General features: G+C 36.9%; 4 protein-coding genes across 4 annotated transcripts; 2 read left to right on the top strand and 2 right to left on the bottom strand.

Moving 5' to 3' along the window:
* Window positions 1–9,051: 9,051 nt before the first annotated feature.
* On the bottom strand, window positions 9,052–9,483 carry MELLADRAFT_101192 (uncharacterized protein; the record flags this gene model as incomplete). Its single annotated transcript, XM_007403572.1, has 2 exons — window positions 9,052–9,081; window positions 9,151–9,483. 2 exons carry the CDS (start codon window positions 9,481–9,483, stop codon window positions 9,052–9,054), a joined length of 363 nt encoding a protein of 120 aa, XP_007403634.1.
* Window positions 9,484–10,146: 663 nt separating this feature from the next.
* MELLADRAFT_114877 (uncharacterized protein) lies at window positions 10,147–12,364 on the top strand (the record flags this gene model as incomplete). Its single annotated transcript, XM_007403963.1, has 3 exons — window positions 10,147–10,174; window positions 10,251–11,129; window positions 11,206–12,364. The coding sequence occupies 3 exons, from the start codon at window positions 10,147–10,149 to the stop codon at window positions 12,147–12,149; spliced, it is 1,851 nt and encodes a 616-aa protein (XP_007404025.1).
* Window positions 12,365–13,228: 864 nt separating this feature from the next.
* MELLADRAFT_86934 (uncharacterized protein) lies at window positions 13,229–13,750 on the bottom strand (the record flags this gene model as incomplete). Its single annotated transcript, XM_007403571.1, has 4 exons — window positions 13,229–13,316; window positions 13,386–13,429; window positions 13,494–13,621; window positions 13,696–13,750. The coding sequence occupies 4 exons, from the start codon at window positions 13,748–13,750 to the stop codon at window positions 13,229–13,231; spliced, it is 315 nt and encodes a 104-aa protein (XP_007403633.1).
* Window positions 13,751–14,325: 575 nt separating this feature from the next.
* Window positions 14,326–14,961, top strand: MELLADRAFT_32353 (uncharacterized protein; the record flags this gene model as incomplete). Its single annotated transcript, XM_007403964.1, has 4 exons — window positions 14,326–14,453; window positions 14,527–14,598; window positions 14,672–14,779; window positions 14,859–14,961. 4 exons carry the CDS (start codon window positions 14,326–14,328, stop codon window positions 14,959–14,961), a joined length of 411 nt encoding a protein of 136 aa, XP_007404026.1.
* Between the last annotated feature and the right edge of the window lie 773 nt (window positions 14,962–15,734).

Here is a 15,734-nt window from a genome sequence, read left to right as displayed (position 1 = left end):
TTATCTACTCTTATTAACTCTTATCAACTCTTATCAATTTTTTTCTTTTATCTGATTTTTTTCTTTTATCTGCTTTTTTTCTTTTATCTGCTTTTTTTCTTTTATCTGATTTTTTCTTAACTCTGATTTTTTCTTAACTCTGATGTTTCATTAAACCTTGCAAAAAAAAAATCAAAATTCCTGTTTGTTTTTTCTCTTTTTCATTTTTCTCATTTTTCTCATTTTTTTTTTGCTTGTAATTTGTTTTTCATTTTGGTTTTGGTTTTGGTTTAGGTTTAATTGAATTACATACATACATATATATAAAGAATATACAGTATAAGAATATACAATAAAAATGAAATTGTTTGATTTGGTTGTAATTTTTTTTTATGTGTTTTGTTTTGATTTTGGTTTGATTTTGATGAAAAAAGAAAAATGAAAAAAGAAGATTGAAAAAAGAAGATTGAAAGAAGAAAACGAAATAAAAGAAAATTGAAAATTGAAAGAAGAAGAGAAATTAAAGGTTTGGATGATTTGATGGGTTTGATGATTGAAAGAAAAAGAAGAAGAAGAAGAAGAAGAGATAGAGAAAGTCAAAGAAGAAGAAGAGAAAGAGAAAGAAGAAGAAGAAGAAGAAGACAAAGAGGAGGAAGAGAAAGAAGAAGAAGAGAAAGAGAAAGAGAAAGAAGAAGGAAGAAAGAAAAAGAGAAAGAGGAAGAAGAAGAAGAAGAAGAATAAGAAGAAGAAGAGAAAGAGGAAGAGAAAGAGGAAGAAAAAAGAAAAACAAATCATAAAGTGATGAAACTGAATTCTATAAAAATTAAAAATCAATCATGTATGTAGAAATTATGAAAAGATATTAAATGAACCAAAAAAATGAATTGTACAATACATCATGATCCAAAGGAAAAAGTTTTTTTTTTTGTTTTTTCTTCAAAACCAAAGGGTTTGAATTATATACTCAAAAGAAATTCAAACTTGATTACACAGTTTTCATCTTTGATCCAATTCCAATCCAAGATATTCCAAAACAAATATTTTTCTATTTGAAACACCATGTATGTAATGTGTTGATTGAATTTGACAACTTGGTCAGTTTCTTCTTGTTATAGATTCATATCTGTTCTTTTACCACAGATTTATTCATGAGCCTTGCACTCATGAGGCTCTATATATCAGTTCAGGTTCCTTTAATTGATTAGTAAGTTGATATAAAGACAAGGTTCTTGAATTGAGATCTGATGGTAAAACCAATAGTCTTAGAGCATCTCCAACAGCACCTTGTAAACATAACCATACATAAGGTGTATTTTACCTTTACAGGGTCAGGTCAAAAAACAAACTCAAAAGAAATCCAAACTTGATTACGCAAAACCTTTAGGTTTTCAATCTTTAATCCAATTCCAATTCAAGATATTCCAAAACAAAATTAATTTTTCTATTTGAAACACCATGTATGTAATGTGTTGATTGAATTCAACAACTTGGTCAGTTTCTTCTTGTTATAGATTCATATCTGTTCTTTTATTACAGATTTATGCATGAGACTTGCACTCATGAGGCTCTATATATCAGTTCAGGTTCCTTTAATTGAATAGTGAAGCAAAGACAAGTTTGTAGACCTTTGAATCTGTTGGTAAAACCAATAGTCTTAACAACCAAAGCCCTTAGGCATCCAGAATTTTGAATGAGTAATGATGAAAAGGAAGGGGGTGAGGGAAGATATGTATCAGGACACATTGTATGAGAAATGTTGATTTCATTCATATATAACAGAGCATCAACATCAGGGATGATGTTCTGGGTCAACTGGTTTATTAGAGTCAACAGGAGGTTTCACAAGGCTTACATCTCTGAGCATATGATATTGGGATAGTGTTAAGGGTAAAAAAATGCCATAATTATTGTTCAGATTGGTAGGAGTATTTGAGAGTATTTAGGTACAAGGACCAAGTCACAAAAATCTAAAAGTGAGACTCATGACCTTAACTAATCACAATCTACTTTGGATAATTAGAGTGAACTCTATAATCTGTGTTTTGTAAGACTCTAGAAATGAAACTTATAAGTAGCACTAATTAAGCAGAGAGAGCCAGTTGTGTGTGATGATTAATCTGTTGACCAAAGTTTTGAGATTGGAATTATCAGGTAAATTTATCTGTTTAGTTTTGGAATTATAAGGTTTTTTAAAAAGTTTTTTGAAGAGACTGAAGAAGAGAAAGAATTTTAGAAGTTTGTCTAGGTTTTAATTAACTTGAACAGGTTTTTAGTGCAAGTGAAGATAGCAAACATACACTGTCAGGATTAAACACTGTCCCTGATGGAATAATGTTCACTTTTGCAATAAATGCTTAGGGCCCGTTCGGCTGAGACCCAAAAACGGTTTTTGGCCAAAAACCCCACCAAAGCCAAAAACTGTTTTTGGGTCAAAACTGTTTTTGGGTTTTTCCAAAAACGCCGGTGTTCGGCAATTTCAATTGACCCAAATACAAAAACAGTATTTGATCAAAAACAGTCAAAATCGAAAAACAGCCTCAAGGCTGTTTTTCAAGCCAAAAAGACTTTTTGGCCCTTCACCTCAATCCACCGATCGACACCAGGAATTCACCACCTCACCATCTACAACCTCACCACCAACACCACCACTCTCTTAATCCCTTCACGCACCATTCTTTCCGCCAGTTGTCCATTTTTCCTTTCTCTCTACAACAATGCAATCAAGAATCAGATCGAATTGAATAAACTTGATTTAAAGAAATCGATTTTGTAGCAAAATAAGACAAATATCAAATCACGTTTAACTACATATCCAAATCGAAACAAACCAAAGATTAGATCTAATTCTCAATCTTCTTCTCTAGAACATTCCTCTTCATCTCAACAACCAATGCCTTGAAGACCAAAATGTATTTTATTTCATTCTAATCATCTGTAAATAAAATCTGATAGGAAAGCATACAAAAAGTTGATTTTATTATCTGATGTTGAGAATCATATCTTTGATTTCCATTGATACCATTGAGCAATTTGTTGTGAATAATATTCTTTGTATGTCTGATATGACTTTTGAAAGGTAAGAACGACACTCCATGTCGTTTTAAATCGTGCGATGCGAAGTGTCAAGAAAAGGATTGATGAATTTGGTTGTGACCAAACAGTTGAATGGTATGGTCAACGATGATCATTTTGATCTTTTGTTGACCTTTTTGGTCGACTGTTCGGTAATCTAAAAAAGCCGAAAAACGAGTTTCTCTATCCGCCCCTGAAAAACTCTTTTTCAGGGGCGGATAGAAATTTTGTTTTTGTGTAACAATTTTTGGCTAAATCAGCCGAACGGGCCCTTAGCATTTATATGGCAAAAATTAATTATCCCAAAAAAAGTGACACATTATACCAATTGGGAAAGTGTTTAATCCTGACAGTGATATTAGGAATGGATAGAATGGTAAGGATGTATGAGTTTAAAATAAGAAGCTTGAGTGATTAGGTACAATAACCTATTAAAACATAAAAAAACAAGAATTTGAAGAATAACAGGTCTCAAACTTAAACCAATACCAGAACTGATCCAATTCAATATGAATATATTCAACCATCCTAGTAATGCGTATTGGAAAAGAGTGACCACTATGAACCAATTAATATAACATCACTATTTTATTTTTGTTGAGGCTTTCAGGAATGAAGAGCAGTAAAATGGTGCCAATAACACTATAGATCAGTCTATGAGGTGTCTGCTAAATATTGTGCTGTATTGTTATATAGTGTTGCACAAACCCTTTGCATTTGAGGTTGAGAAAACTTTCATCCTCCACGCAGCTCACCAATCCCATCACTGGAAAAAGGGAGCTGTGCCAAATTCCTTGAAATCATTGAACACCTTTTCCACAGTCCACCGAGGCGATTTGCCATTCACTGGCTGCCTTCACTAGGTTTTTCATTGTGTAAAATCAGTCGGCAAAGGCCTATCCAGAGCAAGGACACACAGCGGCTGATATGAAGACTCAAAAAGTATGCTTGTTAGTTATGAAACCAGTGAGAGGTGATTTTATAACCTTTGCAAGATCTCGGTTAGATCTGAGTCACTCTTTTTGTAGTTTATAAGCATATGGGACAGCCGGCAGCTGCAACCAACAACTATCAAATGTCTCTATTTGATACATTGCAAAGCTTGGAAGAGCATGATCCAACTGGAACATGTGTAATAAGGACACTCTTTTTGATTAAGCAGATGGGACAGCAGGCAGCTTCAAGCAAGGTCTATCGAAAGTCTCTACTTCATACATCCCAAACCTTGGGAGAGTACAATCCAACTGAAACATGTGTAACAAATAAGGAAGTGATGACAAGACAACCACATGAGCTGGGTCTTGTTGGATTGAATAGGTAGCGGCTGCTCAAGGCTGGCGGAAGAGCTGAATGAGATGGAGCATGGATAGTTTTGATGTGTGTATGTTTAGCCCACCCGTTTTCAGAAATATGGTTCAACTGACTTGATCAGACTGGCTATGTCTGATAAATGTCTCACTTGGTCAAAGGGAGGCCAGTATATGTTTTCAAAGACACCTTTGAAGGATCTATCAGCATTCTAGAAGACATCTTCTGTGTGATCATGTTGACATGCTCATGGAGGACAGACATGGTGATACCTGTTCATACTTGTAGATATTGATCTACACAACTTTAGTAGAAGTGACCTTATAAAGGTTGGGATTCAGACATTCCTGAGGCCTTGTATGCAGCAATCCTGTGGACCGTATTGGTCAATTCCCCAAGCCTCCAAGGAACTCCTTAGCAACTGAGTCAGTTACATGGCATGTACAGCCATGGCCCTGTGTACAGGACCATGGACTAACAATCACACATGTAAATATATGTAACACATATGTAAATATAGTAAACTTGTCCAAAACCATAATAATTACACCTCATGGCTCAGTATCAAGAGTTACTGAAGCAAAAAGACTTACTATGAGTTAACTAGTGATAGTAAACCTGACCCAAACCTAAGTGTCAACCAAAAGTTGACACCTAGGTCTGGAATATATAAACTTCTCTTCTTCCCACTATAGAAGAAGGAAGAACTTCACATCATTACACAACTCTTCATCACATTTTACTTGATTATGTACTAAAAATATTGAGTATAGTGATTCTGTTGGTTTTCTTGATTATTATAGTTCTATCGTATTCAGGCTACTGCAAAACCTCAAGTAGTGTTCTGAGCTTGTGGAATTAATAGCTAACAGAACAAGCTTAGAATTTACATAGGGTACCTCATTAGAGAGTCTAAAGTACCCCATGGCACCTTTGAATCCTCAGAGTCTAAAGTACTGCAGGCTTGTGAGTTGTAAGATCAACCAAAGCTCAGAGTAAGACTAACTGTTGTTTTCACTTGGGTGTATCAAGTGAAGACTACATCTTTGTCTACTCTTCACCTTTCTTAGTGAACAGTCAGCCCAACAGTTGCTGACTCCTCACACATTAAATCTCAACTTAAATGGCCAGTTTATCCCATTCAAAGAGTATGGATTGCTCAAAAGAAATATCATGGTGCAGTTGGGTGAAATATTGTCCCAAGTGACAGAGAAATGATTGATAATGGCTCCCACATTATTGAGAGCCTTTCAATAGACCTCTGCAAGTGTTTCACCTATATAATTCCCTTCCAGGCTCTAAGGGAAACAAAATATATAAAACAAGACAGAAGAGGATCAACAATGAAAAGAATAATAGAAGAAGTGAAAGAAACTGAGACTGACCTGTAATTTCAATAAACAATAAAGAGTAAGATACAAAAATTGAATCAAAGATTGAAAATAGAATTAACCAGAGAGGAAGAAGGAATAATGATAACAATTGATAACTATCCAAAATAATAAATAGTTACTGACCTTGAAAGTGACTAGACAATGGAGGACAAGGCCCTCATAGTTGAAAAAGAACACATTTATTGCCATGTAAGTGTGAGAAAAATTGACACTGGTCCAGTAGTTAGTGGCTTTCAAAATTGATCCAGGAACTTGTGAGATTTTGTTGATGAGATTATGCTCCAAGTCAAAGAAAAGTGTCTCAGTGTTGGCCTCAATGGTCATTTGAACAGGCCAATTCAATATGACAGAACTGGTTGAGAGCATACTCAGCTCTTTCTGTGTTTGATAGTGGCAACAGGATCCTTGTCTAGAGCAATGCTTCCAATCTTTGCATTAATTCAGGCAAGTGACAAACCTGGGCATGTGTGGTGGTGATTGTGTGAGTTCAAGTTTGGAAAGACAGCAATCAAAAGAGCCACACTATGAAAGGCATCAATGATGAATTGGTAATGATCAGTCTATTACAAGATCTGAGACAGGGGTAGCATTTTGAATTATTCCCTTTGCATGCGTCAGGAGAGGCCTGTGGTTACTATAAGAGTGCAAGAAATGGAAATTTAAAATTAATAATCAGCAAGAGTGAAATAACAATAAGAACACAAGAGGACACAGTGACTTACATCAAAATGCAAGTGGACAACTGATTGGTGTCTATTGGAACTCAAGGTGGAATCTTTACCCTAGTCCAGGTCTTTGGCAGGTTGCACAGTGGATGATTCCACAAAGCTCACACCAGAGGTCATGCAAATCCACTACCACCAGGTCAAGAGGATTAACCACAAGGTACCAAGACTCCACAAGAAGTTGGGGTAAAACAAGACAAAGTGGTAACACAAGAAGCTGAGGCAACACAAGGGGTTGAAGCAACTGGAGTACCCCAACAGGCGTAGAGGGATAGTGTTGTGGGAGGGGGTTGGGGTGGGATTTCAGGCATGGTGTGTTGTAGATATTGTGTAGGACTTGTTTTGACTGAAAAAGATTAGAAAGCTCACAAATAAAGCAATCAAAAGAATTCAAGAACTCAGAGAACAGTAGACAGAAAGACTTGAGGGGGGATCAAAAATGAGGAGCTCATAGATTATATAGAAAAGTTGAGTCTCACAAAATGTCAAAATCCCATTCCAGTTCTCTGATGGAGTTGTACCATGCCAGCACTGGGAGCCATATCTCAATATGGCAACTTGATGATTGCTGAGCCATGAACCATTTGTTGAATTGTGATTGAACAAATATTTTAACAGCCACTGTTAGATCAAGGGCTGTCTAGAAATCAAAAGTTTGATTGAGGGTGAGGACAGGATTGGGAGCAAAACAATGAACAAGGCAGCGCTGAAGATGGTTGACGGTTTAATGAATTCTCTTGAAGATTGAAATATTGTAAGATAGATGATATCCTAGAACACTAATTGATATCTTAAATACTTGACTTGAAGCACTAGTTTGAATGAGTGTATGGTGAGTATACCCATCCAAACGCTGCACGCGCTGAAATGGGACAGTAAGTATGGGGCACAGAGATGTGCCACACATGAGTCTTGTGTAATAATTTTAAATAGACAAGTGAGTATCCCAATATGGAGTGCAGTACTACCAACGCTGCCACAATTACTTTACCAGTATTGGTATTGTAACGGTATTGTAGTTTTTTTTTTAGTATCGTATTGTCAGTATCAGTATCCATGCCACAATACGTTACTGCCCGATCCTCCTGGCAGTATCATGTATGGTGTTACTTTACTGAGTATCGTATTGTACCCCGAGTACAATACCGCAATGGGCCCAGGGAAGTATTGAGTATACAATCTCTAGTGTTTTTGTGTCTGGGAGTGCGATACTACGATACAGTATCAGTATCTGATTGGTATTGTGACAAGATACGCTACTAGGTAATGGGCGGCACAGTATTGCCATTGCAATACTTTACTGAGTATCATATTGTGGGTACAGGTACGTTACTGAGGCTTGGATTCCTGAGTATTGTAGACCCGTTACTTTACTGAGTATTGTCAATACAATACCAGTATTGTATTTGTGGCAGCGTTGGTACTACTCATTTGTCATTGGGATGACTACATACTCCCCCATGGGGTCAAAACCTGTACACAGCAAGTACGAGTTGAGTCTTCCCTGAGTTGGATTGGTATCATCATTGTGCATTGGGAATCTTGATCAAAGAATACACTGATACTTTCAAAACACAGGGCAGAGGCATCTGAACACACTTCTGGGTGCATGAGATGCTATCACCCGACTTTACAGTTTCATCATCTCAAAGGCACCTAAAACCACAAAGTTGGGTGATATCCATCCCATGCACCCAGAAGTGTGTTCAGATACTTCCATCCCATGAACATCCCCATGCACACCAGGATTTGAACCCACAACCTGTCCCTTTGTCAAGCAGAGTACTCCAGTCTCCAACCAACTGACACTACATGCAAAGTGCTGACCCCGCGGATGCGGGGTCGCAGTGACACCACACAAAACCCAAGGGGGGGGGTCAATCTGGGGTCAGCGCGACCCCGCACCCGCGGCATCACCACCTTGCATGTAGTGTGAGCTAAGTGCAGATTGTGATTGGGAAGGGGAACTAACTGAGTGGACAACCCAGGATGAAATATGCACTTACAACCTCAGCTATATCAAGTGTGCAGATATAGTCCTTACCCCTGAAAACAAGGAAATCAAATCGGATCTCCAAAACCTATCCCCTCTGCCAAAACTCACCTTTTTTGGCTTCCAAAAGTGGTTTTGGAATTGTGAGATTGAGGACTCTGTGTCTATAGCTTTTTGGAGTGATCAATAGTTTTTTCTTGCTTTTCAAATTTCAATCTTTGGGGCACAACCTTATTCTACATTTTCTTATTTTCAGCAATAAGCACTATAGGACAGAACATATCAAATATCCAACAGTTTTGTCTTTCAATGTGTAATGATGAGACCAATCAGACTCACCACTACCTAGACAAAGATCTTGAAGCTTTGATTAGAAGAGTTGATGTTTTGATTCATTTCTTTGATGAATTTTCAAATTAAATTGTGTTATAAAATATACTTAGATTATATACCCTGAGAGACCTGAAAATGAATTGCCATCATGCCATGAGATAGCATATTCAACTTGTGTTGGTTCAATAAAATCAGATTTCAGATTTTACAGCAAAACTTGCTTTACTTTGAAATGTGTTGATCAAACTTAAGACGTAGGTGGATCAGCCCAAACAACCTAAAAAACAAACAACAAGATCAAATCAATTACCAATCAAATAAATAGAAGAAGAAAAAATGGACTAACAACTTTCATAGGTTCATGTTTCAAAGGATCAGGATTCTTAACTAATTGTACACTAAAAGTATTTAAACATTTAAATAAACTTTCTAACTCTTTTAATTCAATCATACTACCTTTTAAAATTTCTTGAGATTTTTGCTCGTACAGTGGAGAATTTATTGGCATTGATTTTCGTAAGTCTAGTAATTCACATATTGTTGAAATCGTTAATCTATTGGGTGGTAATTGGTTATGGTTTTGTGTAGTTCGATTTGGTGTGGTTGATGAACTTGGGATTGGTCCGGGGTTTGTTGAAAGTGTATTTGAAACTTCTCTATTTTTTAGAATTTTCAACATTTCATCATTCTGAAAACAAAAAGAAATTCAAAATTAGCTATAAATATCTCACTAGGGTCCGTGATCGGGTTCTTTGAATTAGATACTGAACTTTTTGAAAATGTGTAAATAGTTTTGGAACTTCTACTGGGCCTAATTTTCTTAACATTTGATCCAGGTTTGGATCGATTCCATCTTGAAGAATTTCTATAAAATAAAAACTAATTCATAAGCTATACATCACTCGACTGAAAGAGAAAGTTTGAGTATCTAACCTGATGATTTTGTGAAACTTGGAGTTGATCGAGGTGTTTTTGTTGATGGGTTGGGTTTACTTGAGATTGGTTTGATTGAAGGTCTTGATTTTGAAATTGATCCTCCCATTGGAATTAATTTGAGAGTTTGATTGTTTTGTTGAGATTTAGCTGATGAAAGTTCTGAGGATGCAAGAAGGATGGTCGATCAATCTGGAGACTCTGATCACGAAATATCATGCTCTTAACCTGTGTATACCCATATACGTAGAGCCATAGTCAGGCATTTCACATGCCTCTCCCAAACATAACACACATCCGCGCATACATTCAGGTAATTTCCGAAATTTTTTCTTGACAGTCAGCTCACCAAGACTTTGACCAAACGACACATTTTCACAAAACCACAACAGCCAGAAACCAACGCATCATGGAACAAAAAGTAATCGGAGTTCTTGGTGAGCTATATCTTACTATTTCTTAATTTGAAGTATACTAATTTGAATCTCAAACCTCAAACCAAAATCCAAAAAGGCGGAGGTCAATTAGGTAGAATGATGGCACAAGCAGCATCAAAACTATCAATCCCATTAATCACATTAGATTCAAAAAACTCACCAGCATCACAAGTTATCAATCCAACCGCATCACATCCCAATCTGGAACCAATCTTAGATCATCAAATCGGTTCATTCAATAATCCAAATGATATTTCAACATTTAGTAAATCAGTTGATATCTTAACCATTGAAATCGAACACGTCAATGTTGAAATTTTGAAAACTTTACAAAACGATCTCAAAGGTGGTAGAACAAAAAATGGTTTAAAAATTTATCCTTCACCTGAAGTCATTGAAATTATACAAGATAAATTTAAACAAAAAGAATTTTTAAATCAAAATCAAATCCCAGTTTCAGATTTTGAATCGGTAGAAGAAAGTGAATCGATAGAAAAAGTTAAAGAAAGTGTTTTAAAAGTTGGTAAACAGTTAGGATATCCATTGATGCTTAAAAGTAGATTATTCGCTTATGATGGTAGAGGTAATTATTTATTAAAATCACCTGAAGAAATTTCAATCGCAATCAAATCTCTTACTCCTACAAGTACAAACGAAAATCCTAATCCGATCATCAAACTTTATGCCGAAAGATTTGCTCCATTTGAATGTGAAATTGCAGTAATGGTTATCAAAGCGCCTTCAACTTCTTCAGAAGATTCTCCTCAAATTCGTTCTTATCCTCCTGTACAAACTGTTCATCGTGATAATATTTGTCATACGGTCTATAGTCCACTTCGGAAAGGAACCAAAGAAAGTTCAAAGAAATCAATCGAAGTGGCTGAAAAAGCTATTGCTTCACTGGGACCAGGTGCAGTAGGTGTCTTTGCAGTAGAAATGTTTTTAATGCCAAATGGTACGTATCTATTTCAATTCCAAATGGCTTGGGTTTGTCTTGTTTTATTGACCATATTTTTCGTTCGTTTAAACAGGTGAAATCTTAGTAAACGAAATCGCACCCAGACCTCATAATTCTTATCATCATACATTAAGTTCAACAACTATCGATCAATTCACAGCTCATCTCTTAGCAATTTCATCAAAACCATTACCAGATCCTAAATCATTTGAATTAAAAGTGACATCAACAGCCATGGTAAATATCTTAGGTCATTCAGATGGAGAATTAGGTTTAAAAGAAATCCAAGATTCGATTGAAAAGATTCAAGAAATTTCAGGTGTGAGTATAGAATTATATGGAAAGTTTGGGTGTAGAAAAGGACGTAAGATGGGACATATCAATATCATTGGAGAATCTGATTCAGAAGTTAAAAATAAAGTTGATCGAATTTTAGCTTTACTTCCTTCAAATCAAACAGAAGAACGTAAAGAAGAAATCAACAAAGTTTTAGTCGGTCATTCAGATCCGAATCCATTAGTATCCATCATTATGGGATCAGATTCAGATTTACCTACAATGATTGAAGCCTCTAGAATCTTATCAAATCCAATCTTTTCAATTCCTCATGAATTAACCATAGTCTCAGCACATCGAACCCCACAAAGAATGGTAGAATTTGCAAACTCAGCATCACATCGAGGTATCAAAATCATCATAGCAGGAGCAGGAGGTGCAGCTCATTTACCAGGTATGGTAGCTGCTTTAACACCTTTACCGGTCATTGGTGTACCAGTTAAAGGTAAAATTTTAGATGGAGTTGATTCTCTTTATTCTATTGTACAAATGCCACGTGGGATTCCTGTAGCAACTGTGGCTATTGGTAATTCTACTAATGCTGCTCTTTTAGCTATCAGAATCCTTTCGGTTGGAATTCCTAGGTTATTGGATCAAATGGAAACTTATATGAAGTCTATGGAAACTGAAGTTTTAGGAAAAGTTGAAAAAATTAAAGAAGTGGGTTGGGAAGATTATTAGGATTTCTTATTCGTATTCTTAGCTTTTAATTTTTCTTTTGGTTGGAAGAAGTGGTTTAGGTAGTTTTTCTTTTGTTCATATTGAATATGTGATTCATTTTTCTTCTTCTTGCATCCAAAGGGAAAGAGCTAGTTAGGAATCGGTTGTAGATATGGTTAAGTATGTTTTGAGATCCTTGATTTTGGAATACGAGGAAAAGGAAAAAAATAACGATTTAATCCCTTGGAGCAAATCATACACAAATACACATGGTCTTGAGCACGAGCGTCCACTTGAGGAGTCCTTGTTAAGCTATGGGGAGGTGTGGATACTAATGGGTTAATCAACAATACTAGCTGTAAGTCAGCGCCTGAGCTGAGCACTCAGTCACCCCCCACCTTCACACTCTCTCCCATCTGCCCACTTAAATTGGGATGTGTGACAAGGAGATGGAGCCAGGACAATTTTTGTCTGGATGATTAATACCTTGTGTGGATACCTCCAGAGACATATTTTATGTTCAAGTGCAATAGGTTGAAGGCAAAGAACTTTCTCACCCAATTCGATGATTGTGCCAATATGTTAGATCCTCTGGGGTTTGTGCTAAAGGCCTGTGAGCGCGTATGAGTGATTGCAAACAGACATCTTCTGGAAGGTGACAAAATACGAGATGAAGAAAGGACCAAAGAGCAGTACAAACTCAGAGCAGTACGCCAGGTACGCCAGAGTCATATGAACTGATGGGACGAGAGTCAATAGGAGGCATTGCTGAACAGCTTAAATTTGCATATGATGAATGAAATCTCAATCTCAAACAATGCCATTGGTAGACTGTCTGCTCAATCTCAATGCATCAACTTAAGATCAAGCATAAAATTGATTTGGTCTGCGTCAAGGTGAACTTGTATTTTGCTTGAATGACATAACAATGGTGGCAACAACAAAAAAAGTATTTGATTGTACTGAAGATTGGTCCTTCAACGTCCCCAAAAAGTTTGATCATTTAATAATGAGATTACAAGAATACATTGTAGCAAAAAATGTAAGAAAATAAAACAAGTTATGAAGAATTGAGATGATATTGAAAAGAAGAGTAACGATCATGCACCGAAACCGTAAAGTGTTCGACCCTGTCGTTTGAGGGCGTAAACAACATCAAGAGATGTAACAGTTTTTCGTTTGGCATGCCTGAAGATGAAGAAAGACAAGAGATGAGCGACGGGTATGATCAAAGAAGGAAAAGGATTAAAGACTTACTCAGTGTATGTTACTGAGTCCCGGATAACATTTTCGAGGAAAATCTGATAATAACAGAGTAAGTCAGTGTGAGAAAGCGGAGGGGAAGAACGATGAAGTCAAACTTACTTTGAGAACACCTCTTGTTTCTTCATAGATAAGACCAGAGATACGTTTCACACCACCTCTTCGTGCCAGTCTTCGAATTGCAGGCTTGGTGATACCTTGGATGTTGTCTCGCAAGATTTTTCGGTGACCTGATCAATGAGAAAGAGAAAAGAAATCAGAATAACAGTAGGAAACGAGATCTGATCAGAGGACGAGCACATACGTTTAGCACCACCCTTGCCGAGACCTTTACCACCGCTTTTTCCTCGTCCAGACATGTTTATTTAGAAATTGGGTTTGGGTTTAAAGTTTAGAAACTTGAAGATGAATGAGATTGTAGGGGGGCAAGTAATTGTTTGAGAGTGTGATGATTGATTGTGTGATGAGGGATAGCTTTGGACCCTGAAGGGAAGGGGCTTTATATAGTGAAAAGCTGTGAAAAGGACTTGGTGAGAATTGTCCACAATTGATCCTCGGTTGCTAAGCAAGCCCGCCGCAAGTCGCGAAGGATTGCACACGGGGAAACGAATGCGCGCGTCTGATTGGTCGAGCGAGGCGACTTGAGAAATTTAGTGAAAAGATTGACCTAAGCCTGTATTCAACCGTGCGCGTCGTCCAGAACGCGTCAAATTTGACGCGTCTTGAGCTGTCTTGAGGAATTTCGATTGACTGCTCATCAACCTCAGCACAAGTCTACGCAAGCGAAGCAAAAAGGTATAAAACAAGTGACCTCCTTCAGCTTCTTTCCTCCATCATCTCAACTTACCAAATCATTACCCAATCTTACAACTCTTATTCAATCTCACCTTCAAACCTAAACCTTCTTCAATCAATAACTTCATCTTTATCAACAATGGCTCGAACTAAACAAACTGCCCGCAAAAGCACTGGTGGTAAAGCCCCTCGTAAACAACTTGCCGCCAAAGCTGCTCGTAAATCAGCACCAGCTACCGGTGGTGTTAAGAAACCTCACCGATACCGGTAAGTTTTCCCTTGGAGGTTTCGATCATTTTTCACATGAGCTCACTCTTGCATGGTTTTTTTTCTCGATCAGTCCTGGTACCGTTGCTTTGAGAGAAATTAGACGATACCAAAAATCGACCGAACTTTTGATCAGGAAACTTCCGTAAGTGACCACCTCGAGCTTACTGAGTAGATACAACAAGTGACTCACTCTGACCTTCTTTACACCTTAACAGTTTCCAACGATTAGTTCGAGAAATTGCTCAAGATTTCAAAACCGATCTTCGATTTCAATCTTCTGCTGTCATGGCACTTCAAGAATCAGCTGAAGCTTATTTAGTTGGGTAAGTCTAAACATCTTAAACCGATCTTTCTTTTATTCCTATCAAATCACTTACACATTGAATATTTTGATCTTTATAGTCTTTTTGAAGATACCAATCTTGCTGCCATTCATGCTAAACGAGTAACAATCCAACCTAAAGATATTCAACTTGCTAGAAGACTTCGTGGTGAACGATCATGATAGAACACTCATCTTTCTACTTTTACGGTTTCATTCTTGTATTATCTCTTTGTTGTGTGTGAATTTGTAATTCCAAAATTATAATTTAGTGATTCTTCCTATCGCCACCAATGGAAGCCTTTTCAAGGTCTTACATCTCTTGTCCTGCCTCTTGATAGCCTCTTATGTGGAGTCCTTGAGTCCCTAGTGCCATCACCATCACAAAGCCCAATAAGTAATCCTTGAATTGTTAGCTTCCATGTTCTCAAGCAATTCACCACAATACATGAAACTTGTCAGTCTGGTACAAACTTTTCATTTGCAAAGAATGCCCACACAAAAGACTTTGCACTTAGAGCTCAAACTGTTATGTAATCACAATTAGTCATCATGCTACATAGGATGGTCGTCTTGTTCAACGATGAATATGATGAATGATGACTAGCTATTTGTTGGTGGATTTGATCAAAATCCATCTTCTCTTCTCTTGGTTTTTGATTTTGTTTACCAAATTGTTTGACTGTCTCTTACTATATTCTACCTTACCAACTCGTTCCTATTGTTTTGTTTCAATTTTTTCATCATCTTTCATGCCAAAATCCCCCCTTAAGGGAAATCCACAATAACAGAAGATAAACATTATCAATTTCTAAATTCCATCACAGAACTTGATTTCAAAGTGGGTTGGAAGATTATTTGATTCAGGTTGAATTGGTAGCTTATCTGTAGAGCTCCAGAGGTATCAAAGTTTTTTTATCATATACCGTGTTTTCTCCCGGATTTATGAGGAAAAC

The sequence above is a fragment of the Melampsora larici-populina genome (genome assembly GCF_000204055.1).
Source record: "Melampsora larici-populina 98AG31 unplaced genomic scaffold MELLAscaffold_1, whole genome shotgun sequence".
In the NCBI taxonomy this organism is placed as follows: domain Eukaryota; kingdom Fungi; phylum Basidiomycota; class Pucciniomycetes; order Pucciniales; family Melampsoraceae; genus Melampsora; species Melampsora laricis-populina.
The sequence above is the reverse complement of the archived record's forward strand: the minus strand, read 5'-3'. Positions and strand labels throughout refer to the sequence as shown.